General features: G+C 39.7%; 1 protein-coding gene across 1 annotated transcript in view; it reads left to right on the top strand.

Annotated features, from left to right (window-relative positions):
* Nucleotides 1-25,352, top strand: part of LOC137287305 (gamma-aminobutyric acid type B receptor subunit 1-like) — a 43,934-nt gene continuing 18,582 nt past the window's right edge. The window contains exons 1-7 of the mRNA XM_067819543.1: nucleotides 1-213; nucleotides 13,076-13,213; nucleotides 14,262-14,432; nucleotides 17,937-18,038; nucleotides 19,216-19,281; nucleotides 21,067-21,403; nucleotides 23,117-23,278. Of these exons, the coding sequence (XP_067675644.1) occupies nucleotides 1-213; nucleotides 13,076-13,213; nucleotides 14,262-14,432; nucleotides 17,937-18,038; nucleotides 19,216-19,281; nucleotides 21,067-21,403; nucleotides 23,117-23,278 (1,189 nt within the window). The remainder of the gene's footprint in view (nucleotides 214-13,075; nucleotides 13,214-14,261; nucleotides 14,433-17,936; nucleotides 18,039-19,215; nucleotides 19,282-21,066; nucleotides 21,404-23,116; nucleotides 23,279-25,352) is intronic.

Below are 25,352 nucleotides of genomic sequence, written 5' to 3'. Positions count from 1 at the left end.
ATGTCTTTGCTCTTTGTATCTGCCGTTTTCATTCTGGTGACGAAGTGTTTCTGCCAAATTGACCTATATATTCTTGGACTATTTCCCTTCGAGGGATCTTGGCCAGGTGGGACAGCATTGTTGAACGCTGTTGAGATTGGTCTGGAACAGATTAACGAGCGGGCGGATGTCCTTCCGGGATATCGACTGAACCTGATGTGGAATAATTCAAAGGTGGGTGTGGTGATAACAATAACAATAACAATAACAAGAAGAACGATAATAACATATCATTTAATAACTAACATGTAATAAGGAAACGGGTGGTATTTTAACACATAAGGGATAACGATGAACGACAATGCATCAGGTGTCTTTAGTTGGATTGATAGATTCTATTTTGGGGTGAGTGAGTATGTTTTGTCACGCCGTGTTTAGCAACATTCCAGCAATATGGCTCAATACACAACGGATGACACCAGAAAAATGAATGTCAGGCATTATGACCTTATTTCGGATGAGAGAAGGTGGTTCAGTCTTCTGTCTTAAATATTCACTTGTCGCACCTTAACCTTGGTTCCATTCCCAGTTTGGTCTAATATTATAAGTATATTGTTGGTGTCAGCTTCGTGTTATTGTAAGAACGTTGTTGTAAGCGATTCAAAACCCTATTCACCAGTACTCTTTTCAGAATATGATAAATGATAGGTATGCCTGTTATATCATTCTTACACTGTTATGTGCCATACAGTTCAGCTTTATAATAAGACGTTTGTGTCCATTTCCGGCCAAACTGTTAAACTCAAGTATCCATAGTGTACGAAAACGTTGGATGATGGTTACTATTGTGTATTAAACTGACAAACGTTAAAACGTAAGGGCCAATTGTTTGTCATCCGTAGCAGTTATCTACCAAGCACGTGGAAGATATTTGGTTCAGTCGATGATGGCGTGCAACGGAAAACAGTTTACCAGTGACATTTCAAAAGGTTATCGGGCACACGTCACACATGTAATGAAACATTTAAGAACTCCTAAATGCTCCCATTATGTTGTAATAGGTTGTGCAAAGCTTTAAATCAGCCACATTTGCAATGTATGAATAAACCCTTTTCACACAATCCCTTACCTAACTACTGGTGGTCGTATCAGACTCACACGCACGCATGCACGCACACCGGACCCTCATGTGTCTGGGTATATCAGTGTAAGTTTATAATTTAACTTATTAGTCTGATGATTTAGTTAGAATACTATTTTTTGTGTCACGCACATTTGTAATTTCTTCTGTCTTCAGAATCAATGCTTTAGATTTATATTCGCCACGGGTGGATAGCCCAGTGGTTAAAGCTTTCGCTCGTCATGCCGAAGACGCGAGTTTGATTCCCCATATGGTTAGAATATGTAAAGCCCATCTCTGGTGTCCCCCAGAGCATTGATAATGCTGGAATACTGATATAATCAGCGTAAAAACATACTCGCGTTCTCACATTCGTCGCTGATGCAGATGTTCAAATGCGTTATGTATTCTTTTGTTAGCTAGAAAGCTTGGGAATATAAAGTTATGTCCTCTTCGTGAAATATTAAAAAATGCAACAGTGCTGTGGAGATCGTTCTCTTGACGGGGTTCAAGCCAGACTCTTAGTTCTCAGCACTCACATGTCTTAGCATGACCAGAGGAGAGCTGTAAGACTTGGCATGCTTCAGTCTGGTATCGCGCAGTTTGACGTTGGTCATTGAACAGCGTGACGTTGTGAAGGAAACACGATGTGGACCTTATGATGACGTTTTCAACACAAAACCTACGTCATAGACCGTCCCCGTAGTGGGTGTTTAGAAGTAACGATCCCACGACTAGACTTGACGACTGGAACTACCAGTCACTGATTGTGATTGAGAGGCACTTGAATGCTGTGATGTAGCAAGATGGCCGCTCTAATGTAGCAACAGAGCTGCCTGGTAGTGACGTTTCGATACAGTAAAACCACACTAAACGTTGCTCGAATTGTACCCCAATATATTAATCACAAGAATGTTAGTGAGCTACTTTGGTTATCTGAATTGTCACCTACTGGGATGGAGCTACGTTTAAGTCATTCGAATCCCGCACCAACAATCCTTAAACTCCCCAAAATCCTTCCTCCGATATAGAAGAATCAACGAAATTAAAATATAAGTTGCCTCAAAGGCGCAGTGGGGCTAGACCTATGTGCAAGGTGAACACACCCGCTGCTGTGAACGTGTTTGTAAATCTCCTCATGTGGTTTGTTTATTTGCATATGCATGAGCTGCTCTTGTGGACTGTTGATCGTTACCATCGTTACCTTGAAACATTTGTCTTTCCATGCAGTAACATTTCATTTCAAGTTCATATTTACTTAAAAGAGGACGTAAGCTGTTTACGTTTTTGACTACGAAATATGGTATATATGTACAGAGCGAATAAACATTAACGTAATTGGGTAGCCTTAGCTTTATAAGAATTTTCATACTGACTCATCACCGTTTGCAAACAATTATTAGATAACAAAACAAACATGTTTTAATCCGTGCTATCACAAATGCATGCCTATCTGAAATAAGCTTTCAACAATCAATAAGGCCGTTGATAACATTCAAAGTGCAGCAAATGCGTATTAAGATGCATAGATGTGCACGATATTAAAAACAGTATCATAATGTGTCTTTTGAACATGGTCCATTGTTCATATAAATGGTGACTAATATTGGTAGTTTAAACACATTTCTTGAATCTATCTAATATGTAGTTAGTTCTCGTGTTTTTGTTTCAAATTTGTTTGAATCCTATCCTTACATATTTACCATGCTCACCTTTCGCTCCTTACATATTTACCATGGTCAACTTACTCTACTCATATATTTAGCATGGTTACCTGCCTCTCCCCGTATGTCTGCCATGGTCACCCGCCTGCCCTCGTGTATTTACCATGGTCACCCTCTTCTACTCATATATTTAACATGGTCACCTTCCGCTCCTCGTATGTTTACCATGGTCACCTTACACTCCTCGTACGTTTACCACGGTCACCTTCCACTCTTCGTATATTTACCATGGTCACCCCACTCTACTCATAAAAATCTTTAAAAATGTTACAATGTTGGTGACACGCAAAAGAGTACAAATGTTGCCTGAAATGATATCTTTATGTCAGGTAAAACTAGCGATGACATGCCTCATTTCCTTTTACCTTACTCAGAGTGAGTGAGTGAGTGAGTTTTAGTTTTACGCCGCACTCAGCAATATTCCAGCTATATGGCGGCGGTTTGTAAATAATCGAGTCTGGACCAGACAATCCAGTGACCAACAACATGAGCATCGATCTGCGTAACTGGGAACCGATGACATGTGTCAACCAAGTCAGTTTGCCTGTCCACCCGATCCCGTTAGTCGCCTCTTACGACAAGCATAGTCGCCTTTAATGGCAAGCATGGGTTGCTGAAGACCTATTCTCAGACGTTTGATTGGGTGGAAAATGCTAATGCGGCCAATCTGCGATCACGAGGAACGGGCCAGCGTTTAATATCTGCTTAAAGAACATTCGTTCTGAATCTGAAGATTCGTTCTCTCTTCACTGGTGACATATCTGAAGACCTCCTCTGAATTCCCACTGGTGACATTGCTTAAGGCCCTATCTAACTCTTCGAAGGTTACGATGCTTAAAGGCATAATATCACACCACATTTCTCTGATAATGCATAATGTATTTCTCTCAATAATATTCTGAACCACCAAAAGAAATATCGCACTGATAGCGTTTTCCTGAAGCACAGACTTAAATTCAGTCACAGTAACGAAGGTTTGAGTTCAAACTTGAAAATTATGGTTAACACATGGGAATCACATTTAGAGTTCACACAAACAAAAATCACAAAATATGGTATCATTACGATACAACAAAGTCCACATTATGGGTGCCCTCCATCGGCATGTATGAAAGCGTTACATCTTCAATACATGGAATGGATTAGCCGATTGATTACGGCCATTGGCTCTTGGGTCCATACTCTGCGAAGTGCATTATCGAGTCCACCCGCTGTTGTCGGCCTTGGTTGGAGGTCATTCAGTCATCTTTGAATCTCGTCCCAAATGTTGTTCCGGCAGTGTGGGCTCGAGTGTTGTCTTGCTGGAAGAGGTGATTTCTGTAAAATCCAAAATGTGGTTCAACGTGGGGTCTGATGGCTTGTATGATACAGATAGCAGCTGTCTCGTCATTACTTCATCCTGGAAGCTTGGACCACACCACAAATCTCTTTCAAAAATACACTCTTTGGAAACAGCTTTCATGCCTTCACCATACTTTCACTCTGCCATCGACTGTCGAAACACAATATTGCCTTTCGTGAGATGAAAGCAAACTTCTCCATTGTCGATAACGTCCATTTAGAGTTGCCCTTGGAATTCTGTTTTGGCGGTGATGAGCGGTGAGGACAGGGCTACGATGTGGTCTGTGACAGCAGTTTCTCCCGCGGAAAGGTCGACGCATTGTCTCGGCACTGATTGGTCTGTTGTGAGTCCCAATGGTCTGGCCTGCTGTTTCCGTCTTTCTGAGCGATTTTTAAAAATCTCGCCAAGGGTGAAAAGCATTTTGGCTCATGGACGAGAATATTTACTTCTACATAAAATACATGTTTTTCCCATGTTTTGCAGTTTGTAAATGAATGAAAGTATATTTATGAGTGTCAGCGAAACGAAATTCAGCTCATTTTGACTTAATTCTGCTAATTTAGAACGATTTAGAAGACATCTGGCCCATGGCGAGAATATTTCCTTTAACTCAAAATAAATGTTTTTTCAAGGTTTTGCAGCTTGTAAACGTACGAGGGGATATCATAACGTTTTGAGCCTGAAAAGCAAGATTTTGGAATTCATACTGATTTATGTTTCAACATAGTCCCCTTCCAACTTCTCCCATCTGGTTTGCCAATTGCTTATTCCTGATCTGAAGAACTCCACATCTTGGTCCCCTAAAAAAACCCTCCAGAGCAGCGATAAGCTCATCATCATCATGAAATTTCTGGCCCCGGATGTGTTTTTTTCAGTCGAGGGAAGATGTGGAAGTCGCTAGGGGCTAGGTCTGGTGAATAGGTGAAAAATTTCGTGCCCGCAGTTTCCATTGCAGCTCGACTGGTGTGGACTGGTGCATTGTCCTGGTGAAGAAGAATCCCTCGCCGGATCTTTCCTGGCCGCTTCTCTTTAATGAACTGTCGTACTTGCTTTAGAAGGTTAGCATAATACTCTCCGTTCATTGTCGTACCATGAAGCATGTAGTCGATGTGGATAACACCTTTACTGTCCCAAAGAATACTTGCCATAACCTTCTTTGGGGACCTGGTCGATTTGAACTTCTTTGTCCTTGGAGAGGTGACATGTTTCCATTTCATTCACTCTTGCTTGCTCTCAGGGTCATAATGATGAAGCCAGGTTTCATCACAGCTTACAATTCTAAAGTCAAAATCTTTTTGGGTTGACATGGTAACGAGTCAGCATCGCGCCACTGATGTTGACCCGAGAAAGCTTCATGTCATCAGAAAGCATTCTTTCGACCCATCTTGCACACGCCTTGGACATGTGGAAATGGCCATGGAGTATGCTGTGAATGGATCCATATGAGTGCCCGGTTGCATCTTCTAATTCGTGCAGGATGATACGACGAGTTCACACCACTAGTTGATGGTGGAAACTGGAAAGGTGTTTTAGAACGCTTTGTGACACTTTTACACTTTATTTTTGAGGACAGTGTGACAGTGTCGGTTAACATTTTGTTAATGTCCACTCCATTCCCCGCATGCAATAAGATATCTGAATTAATTATCAATGTAAACAAAAATGTCTCAAAGTAGCTTTTTTTAAAAGGACAGCTGATGTTAACACGTGTTCTCGCGATGCTTTTGCATTCCTTTTGGGAGGGAAGGCCGCGGTGTATCATTTATTCTTTCATTCATTCACATATGTATTTTTTTCTTTTATTCCTTTTCGTATTTCTTTTATTCATTCACATAATTCTTGCTCTTAATCCTTACTATTATTTATTCATTCATTGTAAAATTCCGACTGATACAATGAAATGGATGAACACAAATGAAGTGGCGCTGGGAACGAGCCAAGTCACTGTGTGCTTTGGAGCATGACGAGGCACACGTTAATTAGTACAAATGGTAAAGAAAGCAAGCGAGTGACCTATGCCTGTTGTAGAGTATCCCTGACCTAATAAGCACGGAACGCCGTATATCTGTACCCACGTGCACGGAACCGTGGTGTTTCACTGGAGCATGCTAAGTTCCCATGTGTTGGTACATGTATTGGGCATTCTCTGTTAATTTACCATTGCCATTTTCATAATGCATAAAAAGGCACTCATTAAATCTATCACTGAGATTGTTCTGGCTTTGTTAAATACACCGTACATTAACATCTAGAATATTTTGCTTTGATTGTGTAACTACTCACATTATGGCAATGCTAACGTTGAGACCATTCTGATTTATCGAGTAAAATAAGATTAAGTAGATTGTATAGTTTCGAGTTTAAATCTTGGCATATTGCCGGTTTGGCCTCTTTTGCTCTCTACTTTTTATGGGGCGGGCATATTTTGGTGTTTTTCTTAGTATTTCATCTATTTCTTTAAATGTATTAATTTATTTTTGTTTTTGTTTTGGGGTTATATTTACTGCTAGGGTCCCACAGAGTGAGTCTGCTTAGGTAACTGTAATTTTACTGTGATGTTTGGCGAGCGGGACATGAAGTGTTGTTATCATGTATGTTATGTAAATTATATTACATTGATATGCATGTATATGTTTGCCAATCCAATTACGACTTCTTGAAGAAATTAGTCTAAACTATAGATCAAAGTATCCACACTATTAATATGTATTAAAGTAATCTTTATATTAGGCTATGAGGAATACGTAATACATTGTATACTCTAGATTGACTGTGCATTTACTTTTCAATCCTTTTGTAATTTATCGCTATTTTTGCTACAGTCGGAAAGATTTCCTTTGGCTTCGTTGTGTACAAGTCCGTGTTTGTGGTCTCCCAGTATTTGAGAAATTATGTCGTTGAGACAACTGTTGATCTGCAGTCTTTCAAAATGCATTTTCATTCTCCCCTGTTTTCACGATAAACATGTAACCATTTACACAAATATGTCTTCCTGTAAGTTAAATATGAGGAAATATGAAGCACAATAGCGCATTTGCCATAACTGAAGTTGTTAAAATGATGATGAAAACTGTCATTTCCAACATTCATGTTGCATGCAATTTTATTAAGAAATTGAACAACTCATTACTAATTGAAGGAGTGAACCGAACGTTCACTTTATTAATTAAAGTCACTCAGTGAACTCGCTAACATCGATTCACTCACATTCTGGTACACGTCTTATTTCGTTTCCTGAGAGAACGCATTTTACTCTTTGGTAGAAAACCAGTCTAATCCCTTAAAACAACACCCCCGTTGTCACTACACCAAACGATTTTGACTCAAGGCAAAGGTCTGACTTACAGGACTACCCCGTAGACATCACTTGCTTGAGAACGAGTTTAACAGTCACGATGAAATTACAATTTAACATGGATTATCTACATATAGAACATATGTATATAGTCTCCCTAATTATAAGAAGTTGTATATACATATAACTTTCTCTGTTTTCAAATTATCACGACCTGAACAGATATTGCTTTGTCATACGAATTCATCTGAGATTTTCAAGTTGTAATCCACACACTGATTTCCAAATTTTCATCATTCTGAAGTTCATCTCAGTTTGTTGAGTATTTCAGCTTAACTCGCAAAGACAAGACCACTGTCTACGACAATTTGCGCCGAAATAGTCGTGTATCATCTGCTGGTCTTGTGTATTGGAGTAAACAGCCGCTGCTTTAAAGTGTATCTTACTTGTCATATATACAATTCATCCATGGATCGCACTGGGTCATTAGGTGACACCGGCTTTGAAATGAACTGGTGTTCGTGAGGGTATGCGGATGAAAAAGACTGACTTTGTAAAATTCTCCTATGTGCATTAGATTAATTGTCATTTCATTGTAAATATACTGAAATGAATATACATAAATACATATGTGATTGAACAACCCTGTTTACTAAGATAGGAATTCCGACTTTGTCCTTTTTCAAGACCTGCACATATTAGGTGAAGTGGTTGCAACAGCTGTCCTGCACTCTGCCCATAACGCACGCGCAGTTAATGGGTTCACGGAGCTTGAAACAGTATGCAGGTCGTGAGCAGTCTAATCTTGGTTATGTACACCACTGTCTGGTTTATTGACATTGTACACCCGAGTCCTGTCTCTGCCACATTATGTAATTAGGCAGGTGTGATACTTGTACACATAACATGTTTTTCATGTCTGTGCGTTGCAAACAAACTACATCCGTTTTTCTTGGATGACTGGCACTGACGGAAACTGGTGCAAACTCTTGTCAGTTTCAAGTTCTGCTTTGTACTTGGGCGAATGACAGTTTCCAGCCACGCAGTAGTTCACCATCTCTACTGATATGATTTTTGATTGGATCGAAGTCAAATTCAGAGAACATGTATTTACAAAATCCAACATTCTTTATGGATAACAACTTCTTCTAGTGTATATGATTTTGTCTGACAATGGTGTATGAATCCATACTGAGACGCCGAATCAAGTACAGTAAAAAAAGTTGTTATCCATAAATAATCTTACTTTCTTGTGACTTGCCATACATCTGGAATATCCATCAAACAGAACATCTTTCTGTACACACAATGAGCCCTCAGCGTATCAGCAAATGAACCAGCCAATCGGAAGCCGTCGTTACACTTGAGTGCACACCCATCCGCTATGACTGGGTTCGGTCTCCCGAGTACTTCGTTTCGAGGGAAGTAAGCCCAAGTACAAACTATTGCACTTTTGAATCGCAATTGTACGCTTATAATTGAGTTTATCGATTTTTTAACAAGCGCCAATGTATATTATATGTCATGAATAAGTGATAATTGTGTTTTAATTATGTTTCATTTTTTGGTTGCATGTGACCTTTAATGATTTATTCTCCCTCGCAAGGCCACGTGAATCAATCAGAAATGGACATTCTTAAATGAGGTAGGATAAATGTGCCCTGCACGTGCTTATGAACCTTGAGCTTGCAGTTACATTTCATCAGTTGTGTACAAATATTGGTCTAGAATAATTTTTCAAATCCTTTAGTCTCAAATAGGTATTGATGCAGGGCGTCCATATATGTTCTTGTTGACATTGTTGGTAGTTATTGTCTTCTTATGTGGGTACTAATGTTTCAAAACATTTGAATTAAATATACCAGGTTTGCACTTGTATGATATTTATGATTGTAAGTGATGGCTAAATTTGTGCACAATCGCCAACGTATGAATGGAGCATGTAAGCATATGGCTGACATATTGTCGACGTGACGGTATACATTAACACACTATCACTCAAATTGTTTTCATCAATGATTTGTTTTGATATTTTTCAACGAACTTTGATAATAAGAATAAAGTGCAACTATTTGTATTGTGTTAAACGTAGAAAGAATTTTCTCAAATGCCAGGATAGTTATATAGGCATTGACACATGCTGTTATGCAAACTCAAACAACTAAATTTTGAGATTAAGTTAGCTTGCCACTGTGTCAAACGGTTTCGTCATTGTGGACTGACATTTATAACTGTGTTTTGAATAAAAGAAAATATTATCGCAAATAGACTAAAAGTCAAAATTAGATGAATTTTGTGTATTGATAATCAAAAATGCACTCTTATTCATTTACAACCTCCAAAACATGAAAAAACGTATTTTGAGTGAAAGTGAATATTCTCGCTCATGTGTCAAGAGGTTTTTCGCCCATGGGCGACATTTTTTTAATCGCACTAAACTAGCTGAATATATCCTCATTCATTTAAAACCTCCAAAACATGGAAAAAGGCGTATTTGGAGTAGACATAAATATTCTTGCACATATGCCGAAGGTTTTTCGCCCATGGGCGAGTTATTTCAAAATCTCCCTAAACCAGTTGAATTTCGTATCTTGATACTTATAAATATACATACCCCCATTCATTCACAACGTCTAAATATTCTCGTCCATGGGCCAAAATGTTTTTCCCCCATGGGCGAGATTTTTAAATATCGCTCTCAGTTAGCGGAATCAAGTCAAAATGAGCTCAAATTTGTGTCATGATTCTTATGAACAGATTTTCATTCATTTACAACCTCCGAAACATCAGTTCTGGACGAAATTGAACACTATCGCCCATGGGCATACCCTTGGCATTCGCCTGTTGAGCGAGTTTAATTTTGAGTCTTCGATTTTTTTTCTTCAGTTTTTCATCCTTGGCACATATTCATAACAAACACAGTGTGGAGAGTTTCTGGACTTTGTGGTTCAGTATACCACCATCTGTCAGGGACGCTATCATATGTTTTGTTCCAAAAATAATTATGTATTTAGATTGCATTGTTAGTTTTCAAGTTCCATTGAATAAATACAAAATGCAGTATATCGACTATGTTCAGCCATCTATTGGCTGAACAATATTTCAAGCGAACCCCATAGAGTTATTTCCCTTGGAGCGCTCCTTACGAATATCCTACAACGCAACTTGAGGCCAGTTTGGAAAACACCGACAACACCGCATGGGGCAGTTTTCGATGTACGGAGCAATCGTTCACATTCCACATAAGGCAAGAGTTGTCTGGGAGCTGTTCGCCTCGAAGTTTCAGTTATCTTTTCAGGCAATATTGCACCAATTTGGAAACTAAAGTGGGCATATGCCAGTGTAAGAAAGGTAGCCTGTCCCAACGTCCGAGACGGGTGAAGTTTGTGGAGGACGGGTTCAAAACAAATCTAGCACGTCATCATGTGGGGTTACTTTTAGCAAACCGATGACATATATATATATATAGATAATGAGTATAACCTTTTTGATTATTAACCTAGGATGCTAGAAAAATCAAAGCAATAGAATTATCGCATATTGATAAGATATGTTTACTATGAGAAGAGAGTTCTCTCCCTTAGGTTCTTGAAAACGAGTTTAGTAAGGAAGTGGAGGACAGTCTAGATTTTGCAGGACTGGTGAAAAATTGATCAGTCAGTCCTGTGGACAGGCTAGATTTTTAAAATCTTTCATACACTGCATATGCATCTAGAATATATATTATAGGCCAAAAAATGCATGGCATTGTGCGTTTAAGGCCTTCGCTCAGTCTTCATAGGTGAAATTGGAAGAATTATTCTCGTCACGATGCAAAAATACACGATCGAACAATTAAAGAGATACATTTCATTGATCAACATTATATTAGCAAAAGAATCTATCAAAGGAAAATGTTAATGCATGCAATCTGACGCAATGCACCCATCTATGTGCACAAAATGCATTTACGGGTTTTGAATGAAGGCTTATCCAAACTTTTAACCTATCATTCGTTGATTGATTAATCGTTGTTGGTATAAGAATGTTTACCAAACAGGTAATAAGAGAAGCTGTCCCGTGTGTTATCTCAGCTGATCTAAGGGTACATTTGTACATGTTGGTGATGATCTCATTTGTGCATTTGTCACATCGAGGTATCATGTTATATTAGACAAAGGTAGCATGGTTGGTGAATATTTTCCTCCAGGTGTTAATACCAAGTTTCTGTATGATGAATTTTCTTTGCTTGTATGCAGTATTGTTTGACGTTACTGTCTGAAGATCTGGGATAGAAGATCGTCTTCAGCAAGTCCTGTTGGTCGTCAGAGGCGACTAAAGGCATCGAGTGGTCAAACTCTAACACGGTTGACACACGTCATCGTGTCTCATCTGACTAGATCGATGCTCATCTTGTCATTCAGTGGTGTATCTGTCCCAGAGCTTGTATTTTACAGACAATCGTTATTATCTGGAATATTGTTGAGGTGAACAACAGAGGATTCTAGCTGAGAATTATCCAAAATATTTTCTGTAAGGAATGAGTGAGTGTGTGAGGATGGTTTCCTGCCGCTTTTGGCAATATTCAATATCACGGCGGGGGATACTAGAAACGAGCTCTACATATTTTACCCATTTTGGAATCGAAACCGAGTCTTCGACGAGACGAGAGACCGCTTTAACCACAATGCTACCCCACCGCTCCTTATATGAAATACGAATGACATTGTCAGTTAAGGACTTGTGTGACACCATGTTGTCAGACGTACTATGGATTTGGTTGGCAAAGTCTTGCTTGATCACGAGAAAGCCTCATGAACTCGTCTGACATCGAGTGATCGAGGGGAAAAACAAAGCGCATTTGCCTCAGTGTTATATGTTGCTGTTTTCTTTGGTGTGTGCGTTTGTTTGTGTGTTTGTGTGCGTGCGCGGTGGAGGGGTGTGGGATCTCTGGGTGTGTCTGGAATTGGGTATGGGTGTAGGTGTTAGGGAGGAGATGAGGGTGGGGGTACCCTGATGTACATATCAGACACCTGTCTTTGTGGAAACACCCGTGAAGGTCCCGGGGTAGAATAGGCCTTCAGCAACCCATGCTTGCCATAAAAGGCGACTATGCTTGTCGTAAGAGGCGACTAACGGGATCGGGTGGTCAGGCTCGCTGACTTTGTTGACACATGTCATCGGTTCCCAATTACGCAGATCGATGCTCATGCTGTTGATCACTGGATTGTCTGGTCCAGACTCGATTATTTACAGACCGCCGCCATATGGCTGGAATATAGCTGAGTGCGGCGTAAAACTAAACTCATTCACTCACTCACTCACTTTGTGGAAACGCATCAGCGCGCGTATTTGATAATGCACTGCAATGTAGCAGTAATGGTGATGACATGTGGTCGCATAAATTGATAATTGATCACTAGAGTCAAAAGACTGAATACGGTTGTTGCTTAAATCGCTGTTATCTCAAGACTCTGTTTCTGAGGGGAGGATACATTTAGGGTGCATCTTAACTGTTTGTTTTTGTCTTATCTTTACGAGTCAACGAAGGTCATATGACACAAGCTAAGATACTTTGACATTTACATACAGCAAGTTAATGAACATCCTTGTGATCATTCACGTCCTTCTTCCAGTGTAACCCCGGCCTGGGGGTGGACATCATGTACAAACATCTGTACTCCCCACCCACAAAGATCATGATCCTGGGGGATGGTTGTTCTGGGGTGAGCGAGGCCACGGGACAGTCTTCACACCTGTGGAACCTAGTTCAGGTAGGTGATTCTTACATCCTTTTTGAAGCATAGGGACAAATGTTACATATCCGATACATCATGAGTACATAATTATATAAAGCGGGATGTCACATTGCTACTTTGTGAACCCAAATGTACATATCCATTTTATTTACAGATGAAGATATTGTCCATGGGTGTGAAAGTAATATTCTTGGAAATGTACAATATTTGCTTTAGGGCAAATAAAGTATAAGTACTCGGAATGAAAGCGTGGAAATAGAACGAGAAAAACAGGTCTTGGCCGTAAATCTATTTTTCTTTGTTATAAATTTACTTGTCGAAGATATTATTTTATCAAACCATGGAAATCAAATCTGTTTCTTTATTTTTACACTTAAAATATACCGTTGGAGAATGTTGTACAAATACTTTAAAAGAATGCTTTGATCGGGGTCTCCAAGTCAGCAAAATAGGTTGAACTGGGTCTGAAAAAGCCACAGAAATACAAGATCACCTGGAGACACTGTATAAGCTCCACGACTAAAGCACTCAGGGAAATAGAACTTATATGATTTGGAGCTTTCATTTCTTAATTACTTCATTAAAATACATGGTTTAAAGAAATATCGAAATACCTCTGGCCATCTGACCTAGACGGTTTAGTTTGGCCCTCTAATCATCGTCCAACATTCTATTTTACAGGTAAATATACAAAAAAACTCATGTTATCAACAAATAATAGAAACATGTTAGAACTTAAGGTCAGTCAACCATGGCCGTAACAACTATCTGTGCAGCACTGTTTAGACGGTAAGGAGCATTTGCACGCGCGTTGCCAACGATTGTGCAGTTGGCAATTAAAGCTATAAATGAACTAGTTAAAATAGTAAACTTTCAAGACGACCAAAGGGAATGAAAAATGTTCTGAGAATATTTATTATTTTGTATGTCAATAAGCTTAAACGAAATAAAGGATGAATGGAATATTCAAACAGTTCCCAAGGAAATCTGCCGAGCGCAGAATCTGTCCTTTATTACAGGTTCCCGTACTAGTATTTTCAGTGGTTGCTATTATTCCTTCCAGATGTCCTACGTTTCTGTTTCGCCATCCTTGTCCGATAAGAAAAGGTTTCCACGTTTCGTCCGTTCTAATTCCCCGGATGTGGATGTCAACCCGGCCCGTGTGGAGATCTTCAAACAGTTCGGTTGGTCAAACATCGCCACGCTGCACCAGTCCTTTGAACTCTTCTCAGTGGTCAGTGCCTTTGAGTGACCTACATTACGAATTTTAGTGATAATTTGTTACAAACATTTAAGCCTACCTGAAATATTACCATCCACAAAGACGATATTTTCTCATCCACACTCACAGAGAAAGGCACATATTCGATCAGCGATCAGACCTCCTCAGCCACCGCGGTAAACACAAAGTAGTATACTGATAACTGATAGTGTAGATCACGGTCTACATCTGACAAGTGTAAACTGGCACTGCTCTCAAGGTCTAACCTATCAATACGCATGTCTTTCAGAAAGTGGTTAAATGGTACAACAATTTGTGATCTATGGAACTTGGTCACTGTATAATAAGCATTGTGTCTTCACCGTTTCGTTAAGATATGACGCTCGCTGGATATAGTTAATGCAAATATTTACATTTTAAACAAAGCTTACTAGTAACACCAAAGTACCACACACAAAAGTTATTCTAGGTGAGCATGTAGGTGGTCTATTTGGTGTTTTTTCCAAAATTTTACTGCACACTCAGGACGCTTCAGATGATCGAACTAAAGGTTCTTAAATCAACTTCATTGAATAAACCTGCAGGATTGTTTGTCAGTATTCCATATGAAAACGTCGACTATCGACTAGTGTGAATAATTCTTCCTCATTTATGAACGCTCCACCCTTCTTCAACCTAATTTCCCTAATGGAGAAATTATGCGAATAAACAGATAGGTTTCTCCAACTTGATTACTTGTCATAGTATGGTTGATATTTGAATTGGGTCAAATGTTGTAAAATGATCCTTGGTTGCTTTCGTTTTATTTGCACAAAATGCACGTTCAGAATACCTGGGGATTTTCTAGTGCAGCAACAATAGCTCGAAGACACATGATAATGGTCTGAATATTTTTTTACGAATTTTGAACAATTTTAAAACAGTCAGTTTTGTTTTTAGAAGGAACATTAGCCCTCTGGTATATTCACATTGCTGTTTTAGGGGGGTGGAGCGTGGATCACACCTCTGGCCAACTGACAGCCACCACAGTCTCAAGTCATGTTTTCAGGCTTTTACACTCAATAGAATATTTATATTGAAGGTTTGGAATACATTTTGATCCTTCATGTTTAATCGACGGTCGTCGCAACAGTTTATTGGTACGTCGGACGCCAGGTCTTATTAGTTATCATCTATTTGCCAACAGGCATCTGTACGCCAGGAAGTGTTCATCCGATACAACGGTGCCAACATTGTAGGGAAACACAATGTATCTTCGTCCCTCTCAAATCCGTAAAATATTGATCATTTAGATTAATCTAGCCTGTGTTAAATCCAGAGTAGTTTCCTGGTTCTTGCGGTTTATTCTGATATGGCTCTCGAGCTCTTACACTAGATGCTAAATTAATACATATACTCTTTTCATAGAGCATTACCATCATAAAGCCATACCAGTCAAGAGCGTAGATGAAATCTGTCATTAAGCCAGAGGTAATATAAACTGACCCGAAATTAATGTCATCTTACTCCAAACAACAGTATATGATGCTTCGTTCTGTATGGATTGTGGTATCATTTATGTAGGTGAAATTATCTTCTAAATATGAGTGCCATCATCTTCTTATGTGATCTTTCTACAGAATCTGACACTAACGTACGTGCTTACATAGCTGTTTACAATTGCAACGTGGCAGCGCCTAAAGTTTAAAACATACTAAACTAACAAGAATATAATATTTAAAGGTTATTGTCTCAATCAGTCAATCTTTATTTACAGTTCTGAAGAGGCCGTAGGCCTATAGTCCATTTTACATACAGTAGCAGAGGGCGCAGTATAAATGAATACATAGTAAAGAATGTCACATCTTTAATGCAGATGAGCTGATATTTATGGCATGGTATAAAGACATTGCAAGGTATTTTGTGGCTGTTTGACTATGAGGGTATAGAATTTATCTATTCGGGAGTTCAAGGAGAAATCTGTAGTCTTCCTGTAGTCTTTTCGGATATTTGCATACAATGGACAAATTTGTCGAGCAAGCATGAAATGATGTTTGTCTTCTACTTCCTGATAAGTCAGTATTTAAAGGTTACTGGTGGTGTGTCAATGTATGTGATTGGGTTGCGCTTTGCACCAACTGAACAGTATTTAGATGTATCGGACTTTGATGGGCGGAAGCCCAAGAGGTTTGATCTGAACGAGAGAGTGAATGAGGACTGTGTAATTAACCTGTGTTGTCAATAATCCAGAATTTCAACACCGGGTATTTCCAATCTATGCATGCCTAACATGCGGCATGACAGCACACCGCCAATCAATCCTTCAGTCCCACGCCGGTGCCAATGAATCTATTGACGTATTGATCAGCTGTCGACTCCGGTCATTAAGATACCATTATGATGATACCGCGATTCAGACGGTATACATATCTGAAAACATTACTCTTCCTCTCTGTTGACGTGTGTTAGTTTTATTGAACAATTTTTTAAGTAGCAGCACATGCAAAAATGATGTGGGTATTGAACGCTGGCAATCCGGGGGCGGATCCAAAGATGGGTGCGGGGTGCGCGCCCTCCTCGACTGATAATTAATTGCCTGTAACTCTAGCACTTCATGGTCCATGCGCACCCTCCCGCTACCCTCAACCCCCGTCTCCAAATCCTTGATCCCCACTTCCCCCTCCGCCCCCAAACCCCACCCCCACCCCCACCATCCCCCTGTACAATACTACGCATTCGTCCTAGTACTAGTTGCGTCCAGACTCCACCAGGAGGAGGAGTACAGGCTCTCTTGCTACTAAGACACAGTGCACAATCTAGGCCATGGATCGGATGCAGGGATAAGTGACCGGACGTTCATGTGTGTTAGCTTCGGGAGAAGTATCGAAGTTTTTACAGCAGATCAATAACCTGGCGTAGCCCACATTTTCTGTACGAGGACTTGACAAAACAGGATGTTTGACCCCAGTTCCGATCAAATACTGGCCGTTACACATTTGCTCAGACGAACCATCCCTGTGCATTTTATGGTGGAAATTAAAACTATTGATTTCTTGAAGTAGGTGTATTTAAAATAGTCGGTTTATTTATCAGTATACATTGTGATTATGTCCAGTCTCAAACCTTGATCGACGCTTGGAAGGACATGGGTTGTTTGCCATCGTTGCACACACGTTGTAACTATCCGTTCTGGGTGTATTCCAGTGAGTGATTATAGAAACAACAGAGGCTCATAAAATATGCTATAAATCTTTTCTGTAAGATTTTCTGGCAGATTTTTTCCTGACGAGATGCATTTTCAGAGCAAATTTGTAAGCTCATGAACACACGAAGACACTTGCACATTACATTTTTGGATTCATCTCCTCGAGATCTTTAAAAGGTATAAAATATGTTTTTTGTAGCGTGCTTCCTGCTGTGTGCCAAGCCTTTCCCAAGTACTCCAGCCCGGCCTTAATTCTAACTATGTAAGGATGTTTGACTCCTTAGTGAGCAGACGTTTTCGTATAACATTATATAAAGTCTGCTTGTTCGCAGCCAACGGAGGATCTGATGACTCGTCTGAAAGAAGCCAACATGACAATTGTGAGATCTGAGATTATCACCGGCAGTCCAGCAGTACAGATCAAGGCCCTTTGGGTAAAGTGATGGTGAAGATACGTGTTAGAATCGGACTTCAGGGACTGTTCCTTCAGTGAAATTTCCCGTGATTTAAACTGCTTGGGTTTTCTGTTGTTGTTGTTCTTTTTTTTTCTTTGTTTGTTAATTTTGTCACTTCGTCAAACTTTTGTGTATTTGCAAAAAAACTTTAAAATATTAAAAGAAACAACAAACTGATGAAAGTGAATAGAAAATATTTAGATATTGAAAAAGTCATGCGAAATCTATCGAAGCAACAAAAGAAATCGAATTTTCGACAAGGTAATCCAAATAATCATTTGCGATCAAAGATATTTTGATACAGTAACGAACCTGGCAAAAAATAGGTTATTGTATATATACACCCGAGGCAAAAGAGTGCATTTCTAATTTCCTCGACACAAAGCCTAAATTTGATTTGTATATCATCCACTTCACTTAATTTACCCTCATCATAATCTTCTACATATCATCATAGAGGAAAAATCATTTTGTGATCTCAGAATTATGGTAATTGAAACTATGTGCAGGTCCATCAAAAGGTTAACGACCTCGTCCATCTTAATGGTTCTAGTCCTTGTCCACTGACGCTGCCTCACGACAAGCCTTGAGCTATCGACTGGGGAATTACTGGATATAATAACATGAATTATTAGTTGTGATATCTACGGCTAATAGCAGCACTGGTGCCATCACAGTGGCTGTGTCATTATGTACTATTTACAGATAGATACGTTTGTAACATCTACTTACATGATATTTATGCGATTATGTGGATCAGGAGCGCCATTTTACTTACTTACTTACTTACTTACTTACTTACTTACTTACTTACTTATTTACTTACTTACTCATTTTTGGTGATTGCATGGTTAGGCGTTTTAGCTGGTTTATTGTTCTTCGTATTATATTTGTTGGTTGGTTCAAGATAAGTAGTTGAAATGTAAATTAATCTCGTCCAGAATGTTTGTAATTGACCTCGGAAAAGGACCAACGAAACCTGTCCATAAATATACTCTGTCACTCATTAGCTTCAAATGTCAACAAAACATCTTGACTCTGAAAACTGACCGTTTCAACTTATCATGATGAAATTTCTTTTAAAAAAGAAAGAATTTAATGCAAATTACATAAACGATCTCTAAACGTTTATTACATGTATGTATTTTTCTTGCAGGATGCTGATGTGCGGATCATTGTGGGCAGTTTTTACGAAAACATGGCACGACAGGTCTTCTGTGAGGTGAATAAACTTCGTAAATAAGCATCATGTGCACATGAATTTTATGTTCAACTGTTAATATTGTGGTGAAACCATTTAGCCCCTTAGCAGGGGCATTCAATTCAGATAATTAAGTGCTCCTGGAAAACATCAATCAGGGTACGAACATGTCAAATTTGGATGGTTTCGTCAGACAAAAGAAATCTACTATATGGGCCAATTTAAGAATGGCGGGTGTTGCTGAGTCTTTCGTTGACACCCGGTGTCATAACTGCATTTCAGTGATACACTCTTATGTTTTTCACAGTTATTTTGCCTTTACATGGCGGACTTTGTTTATGAGCGTAGTCAAGACTCATTATTCTTTTGCTATGCCGTTCTATATTTATATTTCAGCTCAATGTGTGGCACTTAACAAGTTCTTTTGTGAACACATGTTTATGAAACCAGATGTTAGCTTGTTGGAACTTAAACTATGCTACAGTGACTAACTCATACATAAATATAACAGCGTGTGTATTAAATAGGAAATCAATAGGAGATGCTGGATGTGTTTTGCTCACGTATCAAGATGACACCATCACCAGCCAGACGTGTGAGGATGTATGTCAATTACGGTTGCCATGGTGTTGTTCTGAGTTTATCATCAATATTATTTCATCTGCTGATCCACTAGCATACCAGGAAGCGGAGACATTGGATCTGTTTGTTACTTTTCTCGTCGATCAGGTGCCGCGTGAGATGGTTTGCATTATACAGATATTTCCTCAGGAGAGATTTGACTGGCTCTTTGGGTCGTTGCTCATGATATGAACCACATGTCCTTTTGACCTAACTAAGCAAGGGTAGCCCAGTGGTTAAAGCATTCGGTCGTAACGCCAAGACCCGGGTTCCATTCCCCGCATGGGTACAATGTGTAAGGTCGCCGTGATATCGCTGGTATATTGCTAAAAGCGGCGTAAAATTAAACTCACTCACTCACTCATTATGCACAGACTGTTAAAACGTACTGGAGTTCGCAGTAAACATGACGTGCAAATGCATAGCTTCCTATCATGTATCGGCTCATGGGAAACTGATGGATATATTTGTAGTTTGAATTGAGTGACTGAATATGGTTTTACGCCGCCTTTAGCAACAGTCAGTAATATCACGACTTGTTGTGCAACGTGATTTGTACCGTTGAGATGGTGGTACCCCTGCAATCATAACATAAACAAAGACTGGGGTATAAGAGACGTCATGTCCTGTGTCACGTATTGTAGCTTCCGACCTGAGTAAGAAAACAAGGACTGTTATAGACTTTAAATATTACCGTTTAGTGGAAAGTCTTGGGTATTGTACATGTCTTATGCTTTGACATGTGTTATGCGAAACAACCGTCCCATTTATATTCCATTTGTTCCTCACATTGTGCAGAAGTGTGGTAACAGAATCCTCTTTTCCTTGTTCGAATCCACGTTGCACTTCTTGGTCTGCGTGTGGCATGTGTGTGCTCAGTGTGTTATTGTTACATTCCAGCACACATATATCTTAGACTCACTTTCACTACGCTCTTTCAGTTTGACAGATGCCGTAGGGTAACTTATCGGTTGAAGCATCCACCCGTCACTCCGAAGGCTCGGGTTCGATTCCCACATGGATGCAACGCGTGAAGCCCTTTTCTGGTATCCCCCTCCGTGATATGGCTAGAATATTGCTAACAGTGGCGTAAAACCATACTCACTCTCTCAGTGTTAATCTGAGAAGTATACATTTGAAAGAAACGGACTAACACACATCCCTCTCACATACAATTGTCTGTAGGCTTACAAGGTGGGACTTTACGGCAGTAAGATCGTATGGGTGATCAACGGCTGGTTTGACGACTTCTGGTGGCTGGTTCCCGACGACAGCGTTGACTGCACGCCGGAGGAGATGTCTCGAGCAGTGGAAGGCTACATCGCTGTCGACAGACTCTACATCAGCCCCATAGAGATCCCAGCTATCTCCGGCATCACCCCCTCGCAGTATCTGGCAATATACGCCAACAGAACCAACAACATGAACTACCCTGGTACGAAGGCCGCACCCATGGGGTACGACTCAATCTGGGCCCAGGCTTTAGCTCTCAATGACACCCTCACGGAACTCATTGATACTGGTGAGGGAAATACGGATTTATTCTCATGGAATGTATTTTAAACAAAATTATTTCTTTTTCAGCCTGTTGTAGATTAATAGCTAACGTGTTGACTTGCCTTTTGGGTCCCATGTCCAGTATGTTTATATTGTGTGGTGAGGATTTTTCGTTTGCATCAAGAAGATATCATCAGACACCGCTGTACACAACGCTACGGCTAGCTTTGGTCAATGTCAAGGCATGGAGTGCGCAGGCCCTCGTGTCTTTGCGAGGGCTGAAGATTAAAAACAAAACAGTGATGACCCCTAGTCGAAATGCTTCACAATACAATAAATCATGATTTATTGTACTTCGAAGCATTTCAGGTCGGAGGTAATCTCATATATTTTGTTTTATTTAAGGATGTGATCCTCACTAAGAGACGCGTGCCTGTAATGGCTAGGCACATATAATATTCAATGCGGTTTGAAATGTATTCTCGGAGATCGCTTTGTTCCATGCTGATATTCTGTGTGTTAATGCCCTGTGTTGATATGGTTTGAGCAGTGCTGCTCCTTATCTTCTATGCCCGTGGTTAGGACTGATGTTTAGTAACCCATGCAGGTCATAAGAGGCGACTGACGGGATCGGGTGGTCAGACTCGCTGACTTGCTTGACACATTCATCATATCCCGGTTGCACAGATCGGTGTTCATACTGTTGATCACTGGGTTGTTATGCCAACTGTTGACAGACTCTTGCTAAAACGTGAGGCATGCATCCATAAGTTTATACTTCATACTGTTTATCTATTTAAATAAATAAAAAAACATCTCTTCATACAATATAACTTTTGTGGTTTTCATACTATATGAGAAGCATGGTACTTCTAGGACCGTTCATTATTTATTAGGGGATGTGATGATGACCTTTATGGAGAAGCATGTATAATGTGATATACACAGTCACACACCACACACGCACACACACACACACACACACACACACACCTGCATGTCATGTACAAACTCAATACCTTCTCTTCCCCCTAACCAGCCCCAGCCCCAGCCCCAGCCCCAGCCCTAAACACGCACATCCTCATCACTCCGCACCCATACCTTAAATTATGAATGGTCCCTTACATCCTTACATACATATGTTCCAAAAGTAAGAGACCCCTTTTTCATAAAAGACATAAGAGGAATGCTAAGTACGCCATTGCAAGTACAGATGTGTCCGTTTGGGAGACCAAAGTCTACGACGAAGGTCAACTAAATTTGCTCGAAACCTTAAAAATTGTCTAGAACAACAAAAGTAACTATCACGTCATTCCATTAAAGACCTACTTTTGTATTTTGACAGAAACCTTAACAAATGTAAGGCAGTTTGCAGGCAAACAGAAAGCGGTATATGCTGAAATGAGCCACCTGTTCACAAACGTCTTGCGTGTAGGCGCATCTAATTCTGCAGTATATGACGGCTGTCTGAAAATAATCCACTCATTAACGTGATTGGACACAATGGCATTCACTACCCAAGTCAGCGAACTTAGGACTGTTCCGTCTGTGGCCTGTTACGACGACCTTGGCATGATGAAGAAAACAAAAGGAATCACAACGTTTGTTAACTGTTTGCTTTGTCGAAAATATTTACTGAAGATGTTTTTCTGGTAAATAAAACTCGGTTGAACGGCACGTGTTACCATAGCACCTTTAGCACAATTGTATTTAATGTCTATATTTGTTTTTATTTAAGGGAGCCCCAAACGACTCGAGGACTTTGCGTATAGTGATGACGAACTTGGTCTCCTTATCTGGACCAAGATGTTGAATGTCAAATATAGAGGGGTCAGGGGTCAAGTGGCATTTAATGAGAAAGGTGACCCCGTGGCTATGTTCAGGATAGACCGAGTTCAGGGTGAGTTTGATGAGAGTGGATATTGTCGGAGTGATCATGAATTCAATAAGTATTATGAATAATGTCACGTGAAGGTTTATCGTGTTCAGAGTAATCATGTATTCTGTAATTGTAAAAAATATTGTCAACGGAAGATAGATTATCTTCAATCTGATCATGGGCACAATTGACCTATTCAGAATAAGTCGGGGTGTTTTCTCTTTAATAAGTTCACAATCAGCAATGCTTGTTTCAGACCTCAGATAACATAGAATAACAATCATTTCATTTGTTTGAATCAAACGTCATTTGTTTGAATCAATCATTTCATTTATTTGAATCAAACATCATTTCTTTGAATCAATCATTCATTTGTTTGAATCAAACATCATTTTCCATTGTTTGAATCAAGCATCATTTGTTTGAATCAATCATTTCATTTGTTTGAATCAAGCATCATTTGTTTGAATCAATCATTTCATTTTTTTTATCAAACATCTAATATTGTATTCATGACTTCGTCGTGTATCTATTTAAATACGTCAGCAAACAATAAACTTGCTGTACACTCAACCAGTCTAGGTAAAATAAGGAATCAACACAAATGTAGTGATAATCGATCGATTTCTTTATCCTTGTCTGTGATTGTAACATCAACGATTGCGTACGTACATTCTTCCGTCAGACAAGGAAGTGTGTTATTAACTTCGTGTCATTTACACAGACTGGTTCCTGGTAGTATATGCGCTGCGTGATGGTCATGCAAGTGCGATTGTAATCATACTCACTGCCCTTAGCAAGTTATGGGAACTTCATGTCATATCACAGAAGATTCTGCTATTTTTAAAAAAAATGAACTGTGAAAATACGAGGTTTTGAAATTTGATTTTGGAGCCATGTCTCACGCACTCGTTACATTTTCATTTTTAGGGAATGAGTGAATTTACTTTTTAGGTCACTTTTAACAATATTCTAGCGATATCGCGGCAGGGGAGGAGGGGACACCAGGAATTGGGTTCACACATTGTGCCCATGTGTGGAATCGAACTTGGGTCTTTGGCGCGACGAGCGAACGCCTCTTATAAAACCATTAGGCTACCCTACCACCCCTTTTGCACTTTGAACGTGCATGTTTGGTTAGCATGGAAACAGTTAGTAAACAAACAGATTTCCTTCATTACCTCATTTTTTCATTATCTCAGCGTGACACATTCAATGAGAAATGTAATTTCATGATATTACCGACGTCTCAATGCGACGCTCCATTAAGATCTTTATGAAAGATAATTACTTCTGGATTGCTAAAAGACACCTGGGGAACTGCATTTCATTCTGCAGGTGCTATCCAACACCCCGTTCATTATCTCCTCACACAATCACCATCTTTTGATGCACGGCCGTGTCCTGTTTGAATGGATGCGATAAAGCCTGTCAATCAATAGTGTTATCCTTAACCGATCAAAGGAAAGCCGTCGTATGCGGAAACATACAGGTGTCTATTTCAATCAGTCACGGATGCGCTTCGTCGTTAACGTGCTTTAGTGCTTGAAAGGTTTGAACCAAAGTATCTTTCCTCTCCATCGCAAGATTAAATTAACAATCTACTTTTAAATTGCTTCCGCATATTTACTTCAACGTGAAGATTAGGTTGAGAAGATTTCGTTAGAAATACTCCGACCCGTGAAGGTCCGGAGTACAATAGGCCTTCAGCAACCCATGCTTGCCAGAAAAACACGACTATGCTTGTCGTAAGAGGCGACTAACGGGGTCGGATGGTCAGGCTTGCTGACTTGATAGACACATGTCATCGGTTCCCAATTGCACAGATCGATGCTCATGCTGTTGATCACTGGATTGTCTGGTTGACACGATTATTTACAGACCGAGGCCATATAGCTGGAATATTGCTGTGTGCGGCGTAAAACTAAACTCACTCACTTATGACCCCCAAAAGAAAGAATCTGTAAATGAAGTGTAATCCCAGGTGAAATGCATGTTATTTTTCAAAGCAGAGAGGAAAAATTATAAACAAATCACACAAGCAAATACATACAGCTAGAGCGAACAGAAGTGTATACCCCTGTTTTTCCTGTAA

The sequence above is a fragment of the Haliotis asinina genome, chromosome 6, assembly GCF_037392515.1.
Source record: "Haliotis asinina isolate JCU_RB_2024 chromosome 6, JCU_Hal_asi_v2, whole genome shotgun sequence".
Classification (NCBI taxonomy): domain Eukaryota; kingdom Metazoa; phylum Mollusca; class Gastropoda; order Lepetellida; family Haliotidae; genus Haliotis; species Haliotis asinina.
The sequence above is the reverse complement of the archived record's forward strand: the minus strand, read 5'-3'. Positions and strand labels throughout refer to the sequence as shown.